The sequence below is a fragment of the Culex pipiens genome, chromosome 2 (assembly GCF_016801865.2).
Source record: "Culex pipiens pallens isolate TS chromosome 2, TS_CPP_V2, whole genome shotgun sequence".
Classification (NCBI taxonomy): Eukaryota; Metazoa; Arthropoda; class Insecta; order Diptera; family Culicidae; genus Culex; species Culex pipiens.
Genome location: NC_068938.1, coordinates 59,680,315 through 59,698,628, shown reverse-complemented (window position 1 = coordinate 59,698,628; position 18,314 = coordinate 59,680,315). Strand labels below are relative to the sequence as shown.

General features: G+C 35.8%; 1 protein-coding gene across 4 annotated transcripts in view; it reads left to right on the top strand.

The window, feature by feature from the left end:
• The first annotated feature begins 11,974 nt into the window (after nt 1-11,974).
• LOC120413586 (uncharacterized) overlaps nt 11,975-18,314 on the top strand; it is a 39,975-nt gene continuing 33,635 nt past the window's right edge. For 2 of the 4 annotated variants that reach the window (XM_039574483.2, XM_039574481.2), the window contains exon 1: nt 11,975-12,547. In XM_039574483.2, coding sequence (XP_039430417.1) covers nt 12,487-12,547 — 61 coding nt within the window. In that variant the 5' untranslated portion in view covers nt 11,975-12,486. The remainder of the gene's footprint in view (nt 12,548-18,314) is intronic. The other 2 variants (XM_039574482.2, XM_039574484.2) reach the window with 2 other exon arrangements.

Genomic DNA, 18,314 nt, shown 5'->3' with positions numbered 1-18,314 from the left:
AATTTTGAGTACACAGAAAAAAAATGATGGTAATATTCATCAGGAAATGGTGACAGATTTTGTGGCAAAAAAATGAGATCGTGGAAGTTATCCCGGGGAAGTTATCCTGGACGCCATAAAGATGGCGGCCGTAGGCCGTAGGATAACTGTCAAAGGATAACTTCCCATCTTCCTCTTAGATGGGAAGTTATCCTGGGAGGTTATCCTACGGCTAAAAACGGCGGCCATCTTTATGGCATCCAGGATAACTTTAGGTTATCCTACGGCAGATTATGAAAAATAAATATGATTCAAGAAATTAAACACTGTTTAAACAATAACATAGTTTGGTTTTCCAAAATCTTAAAAAAGGTGAATAATTTAGATAACGGATTCAAAATTAAATAAATTCAAACATTCTGAAAAATCCCAAGGCTCATCAGAAATAAATGAATGGATTTAACTGAACAGTCAAAACCTCCTAGGGCCAGCTATGGGGAGTTGATAAAATTATTCTAAAAATGTAGAACATTATTTCCAAGTCCTACAAGCATGTTTTTCAATTCGGCATGCTTGCCAAGTAATTTTAAAAAAAGTTTTCAGAACATATTATAATAAAATTTGGAATAAATTCAAAGAAATTCTCAAAGAACCTCGTAGGGCCAGCTATGGGGAGTTGATAAAATTTTTCTAAAAATGTAGAACATTATTTCCAAGTCCTACAAGCATGTTTTTCAATTCGGCATGCTTGCCAAGTAATTTTAAAAAATGTTTTCAGAACATATTATAATAAAATTTGGAATAAATTCAAAGAAATTCTCAAAGAACCTCGTAGGGCCAGCTATGGGGAGTTGATAAAATTTTTCTAAAAATGTAGAACATTATTTCCAAGTCCTACAAGCATGTTTTTCAATTCGGCATGCTTGCCAAGTAATTTTAAAAAATGTTTTCAGAACATATTATAATAAAATTTGGAATAAATTCAAAGAAATTCTCAAAGAACCTCGTAGGGCCAGCTATGGGGAGTTGATAAAATTATTCTAAAAATGTAGAACATTATTTCCAAGTCCTACAAGCATGTTTTTCAATTCGCCATGCTTGCCAAGTAATTTAAAAAAATGTTTTCTGAACATATTATAATAAAATTTGGAATAAATTCAAAGAAATTCTCAAAGAACCTCGTAGGGCCAGCTATGGGGAGTTGATAAAATTATTCTAAAAATGTAGAACATTATTTCCAAGTCCTACAAGCATGTTTTTCAATACGGCATGCTTGCCAAGTAATTTTAAAAAATGTTTTCTGAACATATTATAATAAAATTTGGAATAAATTCAAAGAAATTCTCAAAGAACCTCGTAGGGCCAGCTATGGGGAGTTGATAATTTTTTTCTAAAAATGTAGAACATTATTTCCAAGTCCTACAAGCATGTTTTTCAATTCGGCATGCTTGCCAGGTAATTTTGAAAAATGTTTTCAGAACATATTATAATAAAATTTGGAATAAATTCAAAGAAATTCTCAAAGAACCTCGTAGGGCCAGCTATAAGGAGTTGATAAAATTATTTTAAAATGCAGAACACAATGTTGAAGTTCTATTAGCATGTACTTTTATTCGGCATGCTTAATTGCCAAGTAAATTGAAATATATTTTAAGAAAATGTTTAATAAAAATAATTTTGCTCTTCATTTTTAAATTAAGTTATCAACTTCTTATAGCTGGTCTCACGAGTTTTTTTGTTTTGAATTTCATTGAATTTATTCAACATTTTAAAATATGTTCTGAAAACATTTTTAAAATTACTTGGCAAGCATGCCGAATTGAAAACCATGCTTGTAGGACTTGGAAATAATGTTCTACATTTTTAGAATAATTTTATCAACTCCCCATAGCTGGCCCTACGAGGTTCTTTGAGAATTTCTATGAATTTATTCCAAATTTATTATAATATGTTCTGAAAACATTTTTAAAATTACTTGGAAAACATGCCGAATTGAAAAACCTGCTTGTAGGACTTGGAAATACTGTTCTACATTTTTAGAATAATTTTATCAACTCCCCATAGCTGGCCCTACGAGGTTCTTTGAGAATTTCTTTGAATTTATTCCAAATTTATTATAATATGTTCTGAAAACATTTTTAAAATTACTTGGCAAGCATGCCGAATTGAAAAACATGCTTGTAGGACTTGGAAATAATGTTCTACATTTTTAGAAAAATTTTATCAACTCCCCATAGCTGGCCCTACGAGGTTCTTTGAGAATTTCTTTGAATTTATTCCAAATTTTATTAAAATATGTTCAGAAAACATTTAAAAAAATACTTGGCATATTATAATATGTTCTGAAAACATTTTTAAAATTACTTGGCAAGCATGCCGAATTGAAAAACATGCTTGTAGGACTTGGAAATAATGTTCTACATTTTTAGAATAATTTTATCAACTCCCCATAGCTGGCCCTACGAGGTTCTTTGAGAATTTCTTTGAATTTATTCCAAATTTTATTAAAATATGTTCAGAAAACATTTAAAAAAATACTTGGCATATTATAATATGTTCTGAAAACATTTTTAAAATTACTTGGCAAGCATGCCGAATTGAAAAACATGCTTGTAGGACTTGGAAATAATGTTCTACATTTTTAGAATAATTTTATCAACTCCCCATAGCTGGCCCTACGAGGTTCTTTGAGAATTTCTATGAATTTATTCCAAATTTATTATAATATGTTCTGAAAACATTTTTAAAATTACTTGGCAAACATGCCGAATTGAAAAACCTGCTTGTAGGACTTGGAAATACTGTTCTACATTTTTAGAATAATTTTATCAACTCCCCATAGCTGGCCCTACGAGGTTCTTTGAGAATTTCTTTGAATTTATTCCAAATTTATTATAATATGTTCTGAAAACATTTTTAAAATTACTTGGCAAGCATGCCGAATTGAAAAACATGCTTGTAGGACTTGGAAATAATGTTCTACATTTTTAGAAAAATTTTATCAACTCCCCATAGCTGGCCCTACGAGGTTCTTTGAGAATTTCTTTGAATTTATTCCAAATTTTATTAAAATATGTTCAGAAAACATTTAAAAAAATACTTGGCATATTATAATATGTTCTGAAAACATTTTTAAAATTACTTGGCAAGCATGCCGAATTGAAAAACATGCTTGTAGGACTTGGAAATAATGTTCTACATTTTTAGAATAATTTTATCAACTCCCCATAGCTGGCCCTACGAGGTTCTTTGAGAATTTCTTTGAATTTATTCCAAATTTTATTATAATATGTTCAGAAAACATTTTAAAAAATACTTGGCAACCATGCCGAATTGAAAAACATGCTTGTAGGACTTGGAAATAATGTTCTACATTTTTAGAAAAATTTTATCAACTCCCCATAGCTGGCCCTACGAGGTTCTTTGAGAATTTCTATGAATTTATTCCAAATTTATTATAATATGTTCTGAAAACATTTTTAAAATTACTTGGCAAACATGCCGAATTGAAAAACCTGCTTGTAGGACTTGGAAATGCTGTTCTACATTTTTAGAATAATTTTATCAACTCCCCATAGCTGGCCCTACGAGGTTCTTTGAGAATTTCTTTGAATTTATTCCAAATTTTATTATAATATGTTCAGAAAACATTTTAAAAAATACTTGGCAACCATGCCGAATTGAAAAACATGCTTGTAGGACTTGGAAATAATGTTCTACATTTTTAGAAAAATTTTATCAACTCCCCATAGCTGGCCCTACGAGGTTCTTTGAGAATTTCTTTGAATTTATTCCAAATTTATTATAATATGTTCTGAAAACATTTTTAAAATTACTTGGCAGGCATGCCGAATTGAAAAACATGCTTGTAGGACTTGGAAATAATGTTCTACATTTTTAGAATAATTTTATCAACTCCCCATAGCTGGCCCTACGAGGTTCTTTGAGAATTTCTTTGAATTTATTCCAAATTTTATTAAAATATGTTCAGAAAACATTTTAAAAAATACTTGGCAACCATGCCGAATTGAAAAACATGCTTGTAGGACTTGGAAATAATGTTCTACATTTTTAGAAAAATTTTATCAACTCCCCATAGCTGGCCCTACGAGGTTCTTTGAGAATTTCTTTGAATTTATTCCAAATTTTATTAAAATATGTTCAGAAAACATTTAAAAAAATACTTGGCAACCATGCCGAATTGAAAAACATGCTTGTAGGACTTGGAAATAATGTTCTACATTTTTAGAATAATTTTATCAACTCCCCATAGCTGGCCCTACGAGGTTCTTTGAGAATTTCTTTGAATTTATTCCAAATTTATTATAATATGTTCTAAAAACATTTTTAAAATTACTTGGCAAGCTTGCCGAATTGAAAAACATGCTTGTAGGACTTGGAAATACTGTTCTACATTTTTAGAATAATTTTATCAACTCCCCATAGCTGGCCCTACGAGGTTCTTTGAGAATTTCTTTGAATTTATTCCAAATTTTATTATAATATGTTCAGAAAACATTTAAAAAAATACTTGGCATATTATAATATGTTCTGAAAACATTTTTAAAATTACTTGGCAAGCATGCCGAATTGAAAACCATGCTTGTAGGACTTGGAAATAATGTTCTACATTTTTAGAATAATTTTATCAACTCCCCATGGCTGGCCCTACGAGGTTCTTTGAGAATTTCTTTGAATTCATTCCAAATTTTATTAAAATATGTTCAGAAAACATTTAAAAAAATACTTGGCAACCATGCCGAATTGAAAAACATGCTTGTAGGACTTGGAAATAATGTTCTACATTTTTAGAATAATTTTATCAACTCCCCATAGCTGGCCCTACGAGGTTCTTTGAGAATTTCTTTGAATTCATTCCAAATTTTATTAAAATATGTTCAGAAAACATTTTTAAAATTACTTGGCCAGCATGCCGAATTGAAAAACATGCTTGTAGAACTAGGTAATAATGTTCTGCATTTTTTAAATAATTGTATTAACCCCTCATAGCTGGCCCAACGAGGATTTGAATTTTTATTTTCATTCATTCATTTTTCTTTTTGGGAGCATTTTGGTTTTTCAGATTTTTTTTGTAAATTTGAATTTTGCATCATTAATCTTTATTTGTTTTTCATTTTTATATTTTTTTAACACTGAGCCTTGCAATTGTTTAAATAATGTTTACTTCCTTTAATCATTTTTATTTTTCATAATCGGCCGTAGGATAACCAGAAGTTATCCTGGATGCCATAAAGATGGCCGCCGTTAGCGGCCGTAGGATAACCGTCCAGGATAACTTCAGCCAGGTAAAAAAATGATTATTTTACCCCAGAAAATGATAAATTTTCATCAGTTTTTGATGAATATTCATCAGGATCACATTTTAACACATTTTTTATGTAATATTACTCAAAAAAAAAGAGTTAATATTAAACCTACCAAATTTTCAACATTACAAAATTCAACTTTTTTTCTGTGTTCTGTTAAGTTCTCTCTAATTTTTAACCCACCGGAGGTCGCGTACGTGTACTTTGTACACAGTTTGTAAGGGCACTTGTAAGAAAGGCGAAAACACGCGACTTCCCGAAGGAATCATGTGTTTCAAAAATAAAAAAAAAGGGGGGAGCGCTACGGGCGCGGGGTGGTCACTTTTTTCCTAGAAAGAATGACAAAAATGTGTCCTCAAGGAGCCACCGGTAACCGATTCCAGATTGGCCAGAATGCGTGAGCGAACAACGGCATGACCGGAGATTGACATATCTTTCAATTCCATGAAGTTTGATATGTCGGATGATAGGGTTTCTCTCATATTCCGGAAGTGTCCCCAAGAGGCCACCGGTAGTCGGTTCCAGATTGGCCAGGATGGCTCAGCGAACAACAGCATTACCACAGATGGACATATCTTTCAATTTTATGAAGTTTCATGTGCAACATGATTGGTTTTCACCAAAAAAGTCAAGTTGGTCGTTTATCGGGTACCCGGGAACCGGTTCCAGGTTACCCGGAAGTGGCCACTAACACTTCAGACTGATTCTGGCAGTCGTGTATTTAGTTTTTAGTAAGTTTTATGGATCAATTTCAACTATCATGAGAGTATTGGTATCACATATACGTGAAAAACAGTAAAAAATTAACTTTTCGGATGTTCCGGATTTCCGGATCCGGTAGGTCACCTGGTCACCAGGGTGGCTTGTTGTCGGTAGCGATGGTCCGATATTCAAGTGCCGGGTACAGCGCCCTTCGCTGACCTTTGTGACCGGCATCGCTTCCTCGGTATCAAGCCGATTTCAGGAACGACCAACATGCGCTACGTCTTAGTTCTTTCCTTGGCTGTTTGGGAGCCCCAGTACCACTGTTCCGGGCGTATCGAGGGGCCATCCTTTGAAGGTAACGCCTGCGACTTGACGTTGAATGGCTTGGAGTGTCGCTAGACGACGGATTGTGGTCCAATCTTTAATAGAACCAATCCGACCATTCCGGGACAGAGCGGTGGCAAGGGCAGTTGCCAATGTTACCCCAAATTGTTCACTTCCTTCAAAGAGATTAGGGGAAGGTGGGGCAAGACGACCATATGGGGCAAGAGGAACAATCGCTCCTACGGCCGTAATTTTTACAATTTTGATTATTTCCAGTATATGAGGAATTGTTGCTAGCAATGCAATTAGCTGATTCTACTACCACATAACCGCCAAAATGACGTAAACGCCACGGGGCATAAGATTTAATGAAGTTTTTTTCAAAACCTTTGTTTTCTTATAATATTTGGAAAGTACAAAATAAGGCTTAGGGTTCGTTTTAAGGCTCATTTTATCAAAATGCTATTTTTCCTAGATCAGTAGTGTCCCTACAAATGACTTGCACCTATTACAAAGTATGATTTAAATTTTGGTTATTTTTGTTGAGAGCTTTTAAAAAATCTTGTTCAGGTGGGGCAAGTGTACCATATGGATTTTTAGTATGGAAAAAATTACGAATTGCTGCAACAACATATTTTATTGGGAAATATATACATGAAAGTACTTAAAAACTGGTAAACAATCGTTAAAAAAAATTGTCCATACAAAGTATAGTGATATTATGAAAATTTACTATTTATCATCGAAGTAGTATTTTTTTTCGTAAAAACGATAAAATTTTTAGTAAAATATTATTATTTAATCTAAAAATGGAAGAAACCATTCAAATACATTCTAATCTGATGTATCTAAGTGATAACAGCTCAATTGTTAGCAAATTAACATGTTTTTTCATGCATTGTTCCTCTTGCCCCAACGGGTTGTTCGTCTTGCCCCACTAGTTGAGTAGAACGTACGGAAAATCAAAAAATTTAAAATCAATTTTTCACATTAAAAAACAGGATTTTTTAAAAACTTGTTTTTAACAAAGTCTTAGTCAAGACCTAGAATAAGATGATTATAATAAAATCCGACAGATTTTTTAACTTTTTAATGGGTTATAACGAGCATTTCCTTAGCTTGTTACACTTGCCCCACATTCCCCTACTTATTTTTAATATCTCCATCCGGAATTCATGAGATTTGTTGGTTAAGAGTTAACTTTGGAATGATCCGTGTTGAACTTGAACCATAGTCTATCAAGTCTGTGGATTAAAAAATATTTGGCTGGGTTCAAAATAGTATTTTTAATCATAGGCACTAGAAATCATGAGCACCGCGTGCTTAACATAAGCACGAGCACTGCTCGTCAATATTTCACGTGCAGAACCAAATCGAAGTACACCAAGAAAATTCATGTGTGTCTATCATTCAACCCTGCTGGTCACCTGGTTGAAATTTGCCGGAGATACACTGCCCATGTTCGCATAAATGTCCCATATGCAAAAACAGCAAGCTGAGAAAAACGCAAGACAAGTTTGTCCCACACATAAGGCTACGTGTTAAGTTTCCACGTAAAACTGGATTTCCTCAGGATTTCTAGATCAAAGTACTGGATGTTATAGGCTCTTCTGAAAGAGCACACGATTTTGAACCAAACTGCATCAATAACTCAAAAGTGATGAAAATGCATATGGGACATTTATGCGATCATGGGCAGTACAGGTCGTCAAAGTTGGGGTCTCAAAAAGTTCTTTTTTCGGTTGTAGCCGATTCCCGGTGGCCACAGTGACCAAATCCGGGTTTCCAGGTCGGTTTCGGAAAGAGGACGTTCTAAGCTTTTATTTGTGACCAAAAGAACCGGAATTGGTCAAAAACTGGATTTTTGACAATTTTATAAAGTTTGGGGTCGAAGAGGACCCCATTACCTTATGTGTGATTATTTTTTAATACCAAGGGAAGGTTAACAAAACTAGAATTTAAAAAATATATCAATACTGTTTAAATAACGATCACCACGCGTCTCCATTATACTGTACTAATGAAAGGCACTTTAAGGAGAAGCGTGATTTTTTTCAAGCAGAGATGATATCCCACAGTTAACGAAACCACCGTATCCGCAATCTACCTAGAAATAATTTAAATAGTTTATTTACACCAGATAGACACGAGAAAAACAAGCTCATTTCGAATACCTTTCGGTTGAATTACTAGATTTATTAAGACATACAGTGACAAGCCGAAAATATGTATCTACAGTTATTTTTTTACCGAGTGAAAAGTGACGTTAGTGACCCAGTCAGTTTTGTCTGTATCAAATGCCAAATCGAGTAATTTTGGGATAAATTTAGCCGATTTTTATTTATATATTAAGACAAACAAAACAACATAACGCGCCAAAGCCAGTTCACTTTTATTGAATAACATTTGATTGCATAATATGACAGCGGGATCATGATCAGTGCAACCTCGTGGTGGTCGCGTTACATACGATTGACTCACTTCGAGTTAAGGTGCGTATTTTAGGTTAGGTTTCCTGTTTTAGACATTTGAGCGATAAAATTATAATTTTGTGAAAGTATGTTTTCTTTTTAAAACAAACCTAAGGAAATTTGTGGGTTTTCAGCTAGAGATAAAAATTGTTTCCTCGAAACAAAAACATGTAAAACGTGCGATAAGTAAGAAATATATGGTTAAACAAGCCAAGCTATATAGTATAATTTACCAAAAAAGCCCTTAAGACAAATTTACAATCCACTACCCTGCCATAACTTTGCGGCCAAGCCCCCTTTGCTTTCGCATGGTGCGCTGCATGCGTCTGGGACTGAGTCTGGTTTGGCGCGTTCAGCTCATAAAAATCCATTTCCGTTCTTCGTCCACCGGTCTACGAACGGCGACGACGACGACGTTGGCCGGCCGGCGGGTCCTCGTGGTCTCCCGCGGTCAGACAAAGTGGCTGGGCACAGTCTGTAAAGGTGTGTGTGTGTGTGTGTGCGCAAGTGGCAGACACCACATCGTCAAGCGTGTGTGCGGTGACAAAAATAGTGGGCATATAAATCTAAATTTAAAATTATGTGCAGACGGCAATTTTCCGCTGTTTTTGTTCTGTATTTTGGCTCGTAGGCTTGAAAGTGATTTGCGCGGCCGTAATAAACTAAACTCTTGCGGGTACTCTTCTCAATGAGACACTTTCGTTCGGAGAGCAAGTGATCTTCTCAATGAGACTGAGCATTTCGCAGAGATTGTTTTGGACCGGGATAAAAGGATCATGATCACAACAATTTTGATATAATATTGCTCAGGGAATATGCTTATTATCGTTGATTTTTGAATAGATTTATTGTAATTTTTGCTAGATTCATTAAATACTCTAAGACTTAAAAAAAATTGTCAGAGGTTGAACTAGTACTATTTTCGGTCAAACAAAATACAGTGTACACAGCAAATTTTGATGTTCGTTTTCAGTCAATTTTTACTGAAAACTGCACTACTGAAATCTTCAGTTAGTTTTTCGCTGAATTTCAGTTAAAATTTGTATGGAGCTGTCAAAGTTTGCTGAAATTTCAGCAAGTTTTCATTCACTGAAAATTTCTGTAGTGCAGATTTCAGTAAATTTAACTGAATTCAGTATTCATAAATTCCCTATAGGGAAGAGGATGAAGAGTACTTTGAAGACTTGTGGTACCATCCCAAATGATAATATACTTATCTGGCTAATTTTCAAATTGCATAATTTTGTTTTTTTTTATTTATTTGTGTTTATGGACCACGTAACTCAACTTTCATTCGGGTCCAACATAATTTTGTTTAAATCCCAAAAGTCGTGGGCCAAGAAAAAAACTTATTGCTACAGATTGATATTTTCATTTATATACTTGTGAAATCGTTTGTAAACTTTTGGTGTACGATTTCGCGAATCAACTTTACTTTGTATTTTTTTAATCGCATGAAACTTTGTTCTTCCCTTTGTCAAATGAAACCATTTGGCAGCATTAGTTCTTCCGTACAAGGCTCTAAACAATTTTGCGGGCTGGTCTTAAAAATAAAAATGGGCATAAGAATATTAGAAAATTTGTATCTTTTGGCAGCATTAGGATTTACTGATAGATTTGGGATCTTCAGTAAATTTGTAGGTTATGATAAAAAATCGGTCACAAAAAAAAATTCCAGTATTTTTTGAAATTTTTTATCAGTTTTCCTACAATTTTCATTTTTAGACTCTTGACTTTGTGAAAAATTCAGTGTTTGTGTGAGTGCCCTCATTTTCAACTATCGAAACTATGGGTTCAATTTTCAATGCTTAAAAAGTTTTGGGAAATCTTCTGTTTTCTGTGAATAAAAATTATATTATTAAATTTTATAATCCACGCAATTTTATTGAAAAGAGCAGAAAATTTCACAAAAGTTTAATGATAAAACATTTAAAATCAAACCAATGGTTTCCGTGGGCAGCGAATGACCGAAAGATTAAAGCTGCCGGAAATAAAGCAACTAACAACAACAATGGTTTCCGTGACATGACACTAAGAAAAACTAATTTTTCACAAAATTATAACTGCTGTATCTCAGCAACCAGTATAGTAAATTTTCTCAAAACAGATTTTTCCCCAAACTTCAATTTTTTTTAAATTAATAATTCCTGAACAAAATTTTGAACAATCCTTAATTCCTTCACAAAAGATGCATTTTTTAGTCCCCTTAACCTCCCTTAACCATGTTTAAGAATGTCGAATATTAAGAAAATTTATATTTTGAAATTTTAACTTTTAATGATAAAAAGTCGAATAAAAATTCTGAAAAAACCAGTCCAATTTTTTTGAAAAGTCCCTGTCTAGACTTGAATATTTTTTACTCATTTTTATACAATTTAACGATACTAATTGAAAATCAATAATTTGAGCATTTTACAGCCATTTATCGCAAGATATCCTGAAATAACTGAAAGAGGATCAAACTACTCTAAATATTTTAATAATGTTATTTAAACATGTGTTTATAAAACGGTTGCTACAATTGAAACAGTTGTTGAAAGCGGAGGGTTATTTTTTTGAAACTTTAAAAGTTTAGAAATAGCAATTTTTCAATCAAACTATGTACTTATAATTTTTGATTCGAACATACCTAATTTAAAACAAAATGTACACTTAAAACTTTTCTTCATCACTGTCATGATTTTTATTCAACAGATTTAAATTTTGTTGGTGGATAGTATTTCGACCAAAATCTATTTCTGTGATCGGTTTCAAAAGTATCAGCAAAGTGAAAATCGGCCACAATGAAAAACTGCCGTTTACCCTTTTACGCCCATGGTTACTCACAGGACTACTCATTTTTAGCTTCAAAATGCAAAATTGCAGATTTCATCTGACTCGAAGTGACGACCTCTCTAGGTTAAAGTCACTTTAATTAAATAAACAACAACAACATTTGACTCATTTTTGTGATTATGCAAAAAAAGTTTAAAGTTTATGCTATTGCTAGCTATGAAAATAAAGTTAAAATCAGGGGGATAAACAGTAAATCAAAAATTGAAAAAATCAAACATTTTTCACGAACTGCTTAACCGACAGCTTGCTTGCACTCGAGACTCTCTCCGCGTTGGCAGAATCGGAAAAGATCCTCAAGTCTGGTACTGATAGCAAACGAACACGGCAGCCAGTCAGTCGTCTTCTGGTGGCCAAGGTGTCTGGTCACAACGAAAGAAAAATAGGAAAAGCGAAATTTTCTCTCTTAAAATATACAGAAAAATCTTTTTCGTCTTGGAAAAGTTACGACGTACTTGAAAAATCGCGCGCGCTCAAAATCTCTCAACTTTACCATTGGAGCTTTTTTCCGTGCTGGTCCTGGAAGAGGCTGCGAGTGTCATCATCGAAAGCCATCATTGACAAGGATACTTCGTGCAGAGCGAAATCTCCGAGAACACCGAGCTCGCACAGCTCGCGGAGATACGTTCTGACCGTGCAACTGTGAGGACATAGATTTTTCACGCTGCTCGTTTTCTGCTGAAGCAAGGTGCTGAAGAAAAGTGATTTTCACTCGGATTCGCAGGACAAAAAGGGCCAGTTCCCGCAACGAGTTCCGGCGTGACATGGTGTGCAGCCCGTAGAGCGTCCAGTGCCGCGTTCGAGTGCGATAAATTCCGACCCGGGGGCGTGCCACTTCCGGCCAGAAAATGCTGCTGAACAAAAACCTTCTCGCCTGGTTGCTGCTGTCAGCCATATTGGTTAAAACGGGTGAGCCTTTTTTCCTCCGTCGATTTTCCGAGGGGGGTGGTGGTGGCAACAATCATCGGGGTGGGTGGGTGGGTGGTGGGTCGTGATGACTTCCTAGGTCAACCCCCTCCCCGAGGGGGGTGGAGGAGTGCGGGCGAGGTTGGCGATGTTTATGTTGTGTTCGGGTCGGGAAGAGACGAACTTCGGGCCATGTGATGCGCGCCGTGCCAGGTTGAAAGCGGCGTCCGACAGCTGATTTTGGCATGTTTATGTTTGACTTTGCATCATTTTTCACTGCCACTGCTGGAGATACGATGATGGCTGACTGATGTGCGCACGTGCACAGGGAGTGCGGGCTGGGAGGGAAATGGATATCTTTGCTGTGTGTAGCAACTCTCGAGACAGCAACTCCGCGTCCTTGCACGTGATTCTTGGCACATCATACGGAAGTGTGGAGTGTGTGAAAGTGAAAATCTAGGAAATAGTGTTTGTAGTTCATGATGGATGCGCAGCATCCGGGTCAGATGCAGTTTCAGGGGGTTGTGTTTTGTGATAATATGTACACAGAAAAAAAAGTTGAGTTTTGGAATGTTGAAAATTTGGTAGGTTGAATATTACCTCCCAAGTAACATTCTTTTCCAGGAGTTCTACAAGAGCTCTTCAAGATAGCTACAGCATAGCAGTTTGGACCGCGGTAGGATAAAATTCTCTTCAAAACTTCTTCAGGAGTTTGGAAGAGTACTTGAAGAGAGTTTTATCCTACCGCGGTCCAAAATGCTATGCTGTAGCTATCTTGAAGAGCTCTTGTAGAACTCCTGGAAAAAAATGTTACTTGGGCTCTTTTTTTGAGTAATATAACATAAAAAATGTGTAAAAATGTGAACCTGATGAATATTCATCAAAAACTGATGAAAATTCATCATTTTCTGGGGTAAAATTAATCATTTATTTTGCCACAAAATCTGTCACCATTTCCTGATGAATATTACCATCATTTTTTTTTCTGTGTAGGGCGTGGAGGGTTCAACCCTCTGTGTTACTTTATAACAAAGCTTTTGAACATGTTTTGTTTTATGTTGTTTGTATTTAACCCTTGCTGATATGAAAAAAAAACTGCCTCGATGGAGTCGCTAGTCGGCAGTTCGACTCGCAATCCAAAGTTCGAATCCCGGGGTGGAAGGGAACCAGGTGTAAAAAGAAGTGGGTGCTCTCCCCATCTAAGCCTTCGGATGCCTAGGTTCGAGTAGAAATCTTGCTTTAGAGACCGCCAAGATCTGTGGGTTGTAGAGCGTAACGATGCTTTTTATATGAAAAATATGCTCAGATATTAATTAGAAAATTATTTATGATCAGGTCGTCGGTTATAAATGGGTTTACTAGAATCAATGAGAGGTTATAAATGGGTTTACTTGAATCAATGAGACCAACGCATCAAAATCTCATTTCTCAATTTAGCTAAATTTAATAAAATGAGGTACGAACCCTTCCATTTTCGGTGTTTTCAATAAGCTAGTTTTTTTTAAAATGATTTCTACCTCGAAACCGTAAAAAAAAGTATTTTGGTAAAATAAATCAATAAATAAATTGTTCGCTTTACAGCATGCCCTATTGCAAGATTCCTACCAAGCTCTCATCCACCCGAAATTTGAACTGACTACCTTAAGGATTGTGAGTCAAACTGCCGATCAGCGATTCAAAAAAGCGACAAAAAATGTGATTTTCAACAAATTGTAAACTCACACAAAACAAACGATTTAAAATTGGTCGGGAAAAACATAAGTCAAAAAATATGTTTAAGGGGTTACATACATGTAGAAAATCACAAAATTTCATATTACAGAAAATTCACTAAATCCACTAAAAAGATGATGTTCAATCACTCCGGAAAGTTTCATGAAGATATTTCGTAACTGAACTGATTAAGAGACGATTTAAAAGTTCACAATTTTGCCATGCGCAAAGCGAACTGACAAACTTTGTGAGCGTTTTGACGGGTGCCACGATATCTCGAGATGGAAATGGAATGGACCGAATTGGCTGAAATTTGAGGTAAAGACTCTCAAGACTCAAGAATCCTAATTTTTTTAAAAATAAAAAAATCCATAACTGATGATTTTTTATATGAAAAACAAAGAAATATTTTTATTTTTTTTTTAAATAAAGTTTTTGAAAATTGGCCTTCGTCATGCACACAGACCGGTTTAACGAGTCTTCGCCAAAATTTTGAGCCGATTTGGTCAAAGCAGTATTGAGATATCGTGGCACCCGTTTTTTGAAAAACGACAAAATAGCTATATCTCGGCAATGGTACATCCAAATGTCTTCATATTTATTTTGTTAATAGATGAAAATGCATATTTTTTAATGCTTGAATTTTTGTTGTGTGCCCATACCAACCTCGGACATTTTTGACGATTTACATGTATGAAAACTCTTAATAAATTTTGAAAGTCCTTTTTTGCATAATGCCAACATTACTCTTCACTCTAAACCCTAAATTTTCTATAGTCGTGCCCTGCCCTGTCCTGTGCTGGTGGCTGTCTCCGATCTACGCACAAATCAGTCCTTTTTTAAACAAATGGTGTAACAAAAGTAATTGATTGCCACCGTGACATCATTAACTTGTTTAATTCTTCGTGGAAAGATTAATGCTCTACCACGCGATGATCTTCTTGGGACGGTCGGTAACCCACTTGCGGTTCACCCACAATAATCTACACGCGCGCATCGTCGTCGAATTTGTGTGGCGATAAAAACACTTGATAAAAAGACACGCAAATAAATTAGATTCGCGACAGCAAATGGCACATTTAAAGTTCGTAAATACACACAAAAACACACAATTAGACAGAGAGGGGGACGAAACCGCGGGCGGTTGGTTTCACTTAAATCACCCGAGGAAATAATTTAAATATAACGAAAATACTCTCGGATTGTGGACTCTCAGCTAGAGGTCTCAACGTGGATTCTACCTAAATCCACGCGTTCAATCGTCTAGAACGCAGGAGTTAGCGATCTCAACGCTTAGTCACACTCGACTCAGTGTACTGCAAGCGCACGCATCCGTTCAACCGTTTGAGAGGAAAATTGTACTCGACGCGTAGACAGCGAGTCTGGCGGAACGTCGGACGTTCCACGAAGGAGAGTGGCTCAAACTCCGAAACCAAACAATGCAAAACACATCGTCTGAAGAGCGAGAGTCTCGTCGGGAAAACTAGGACGAAGACGAAGATTTGGCCGACGATGCCCGCGAGTCTGGCGAGACTTGTTGGAGCCGCTGCACTGCATCGGACACGCCACGATGTCTGTTTCGATCTGCTCGGTTCCGCTGTCGCCGTATTCGCATGTCGCATGATCGCGAAATCTCTTGGCCTGCCAGCCAGCCAAGCTACCATCGAACCCAACTGTGGCACGCCAAAAATAAATCCTCGCCGTCTGCTAACGTTCACTTGCCATCAACGTTTCCGCTAGAGATCCCGCGTCGAGTCGAAGAGCAGACATCGGTGCCGACGGTGTGCTGTCTTGACTTGATTTCACTCAGTGCCCTAGCTCACTGTTGATTGAATCAATCGTCAACCCAAAACGAGTTTGCTTTGCTGATACAATTCATTGTGACCCGTATCCGACATATACCCCGAGTGAGCGACGAAGCACTCACGTGAGCGGTGTTACCGTTGTAAGACAGTGAGCAAGAGAGCAACGCTCTTGCCTCTTTGCTCCTGTGAAAGAATATATTGAGAGGAAAGAAAGAGAGCACTCTTGCACTCTATCTTGAATAGAGGTTACATGACGTTTAGAATTACTCTAAATTATAGTTCTAAAATTTATTTTTAAACTGTGGTTTCAAAGACAATTCCATTCAACTGTTTTCATTTTATTTGTTCATGAAACATTCTTGCTAAAAATGTAATGTTTCACTAAAATTCTAGAAATGGCTAGATTGCAAAGAGAGCATCCGATCGCGTTGGACGTAAAGATCCGCTCGACTTGTGGTTCAAAAAACACCACTCGGCTCCCTCGCCACCACCGGCAAATCGCAGTCACGATGCACGGCACGAAACGCAAACAGACATCGTGGCTAGACGGGTGACATGGTTGATGGCACTAAATTTAGATCCCGTCCGTCCGTCCGCAGTCTGAGCCGCACCGTCTGCTGAGGATCGTTGACAACGGCAGCAGACAGATTACCATAAAGTTCGCGGTGGCTTGTTTACGGATGTGGGACCACGCGTTTCAGGCGGAACGGATATTATTAGTCGGAAAAATGGTCGAAATTTGTTTCCCGCTTTGGACGGTTACAATCTTGTGCAGTAAATATTTCACAACCTGTAATTTTAATAAATGTTGAACTTTTCCAATTCTTAATCCAGTAAGAAATATATTCCAACTTCTTAACCCTTGAAGCCCCAACGGGGTCAAAAAAGTTGGAAATGCAACATCAATCGGCTGTATCTCCACTGCAAAAAAATGTTGGAAATGCCTTATTCATTGTAACTTGTAACTTAGGGTAGATGCATCTGTTTTGGATCTACCTTATTGGAGATGATTCTTGTCATCTTTCCGGATCGAATGCAACAAGAATCATCCAAATCTCCAATCCAATCTCGATATCTCGATTTTTTTTATTAATTAGGTCCTATAAACAAATCTAAATTTGAGTGTATCTCTTCCACATCTAATGTCTATCAGGGATCTACTCAATGTTTACATTTGCTTATAGGGGGTCGTGCATAAACCACGTGGCCTTTTTTTGGAGAATTTTTGACCCCCCCTCCCCCCTCATGGTTTTTCGTGGTTTCACGCCAACCCCCCCCCCCCCCCCCCTATATGGCCACGTGGCTTTTTCCTCCCAGGTGAAAAATCTTTAAAAAAAAACAAAATAAGTATAGATTTCAAAAATGTTTATCCACAAATGATGTACCGTCAGTGGTGGTGACTTTTGGTCAAAAAACGATATTACTGTTGTTATTTTAACACAATAAAAACATTTCAAATTATATCGAAATAAATAATGTTGGGGAATGCTCTTGAATTTACCAACATTTTCCCAGAATATGGCTAGTATAATCACACCGTTCATAAATGCCAATCGTTTTAAAATTAACTCAAACTCACCCTTTAGAGGGGGTGACATTGGGTCAAATAGAAAACATTTTAATTTGTGTAGGTGCTGTAACACCATTAAAACCAATTTAATCATATATATAAAAAAAACAGAAATTCACTTAAAAGTGTGAAAAAAGTATGATATCACAAAGTTTAAGGTAAATAATAACAGTATAACAATTTATTGAAATGGTACAGAAAGTAAAAAATACTCTCAACAAAACAAGCAACTTAGTAACACATATGTATTCAAAATTATGGAATTGCAGTGCAATTAATTGCATCCAGAATAAAAATGCTTTAAGAATCAAAGCTATTTTGATATATAAACAGCATTCATGATTTAATTTAAATGCGCTTTTAAATATTTTCTTAAAATCGAAATTAAATAGAAAAGTTTTGTTTCATGAAAAAAATATTTTCATTTTATTTTAAGGAAAATATCTAGTTATGAAAGCTCCTAGTTAATATTTATTTTATTCCAAACATTCATAAAAATCCAAACTACAGCAACTTTTCTTTTTAATTAAGCATGATTGATTCCAATGATTCAGTGTGTCCAAAAAAGTCGAGCTGTTTAATTTTTTTCTCCATACAAGAATCAGAGACAGGGACAATCATTCAATATTACGACGTTTTGAAATGTTAGTCTTAATTTTTTTTTGAAAATATTGATTTCGAA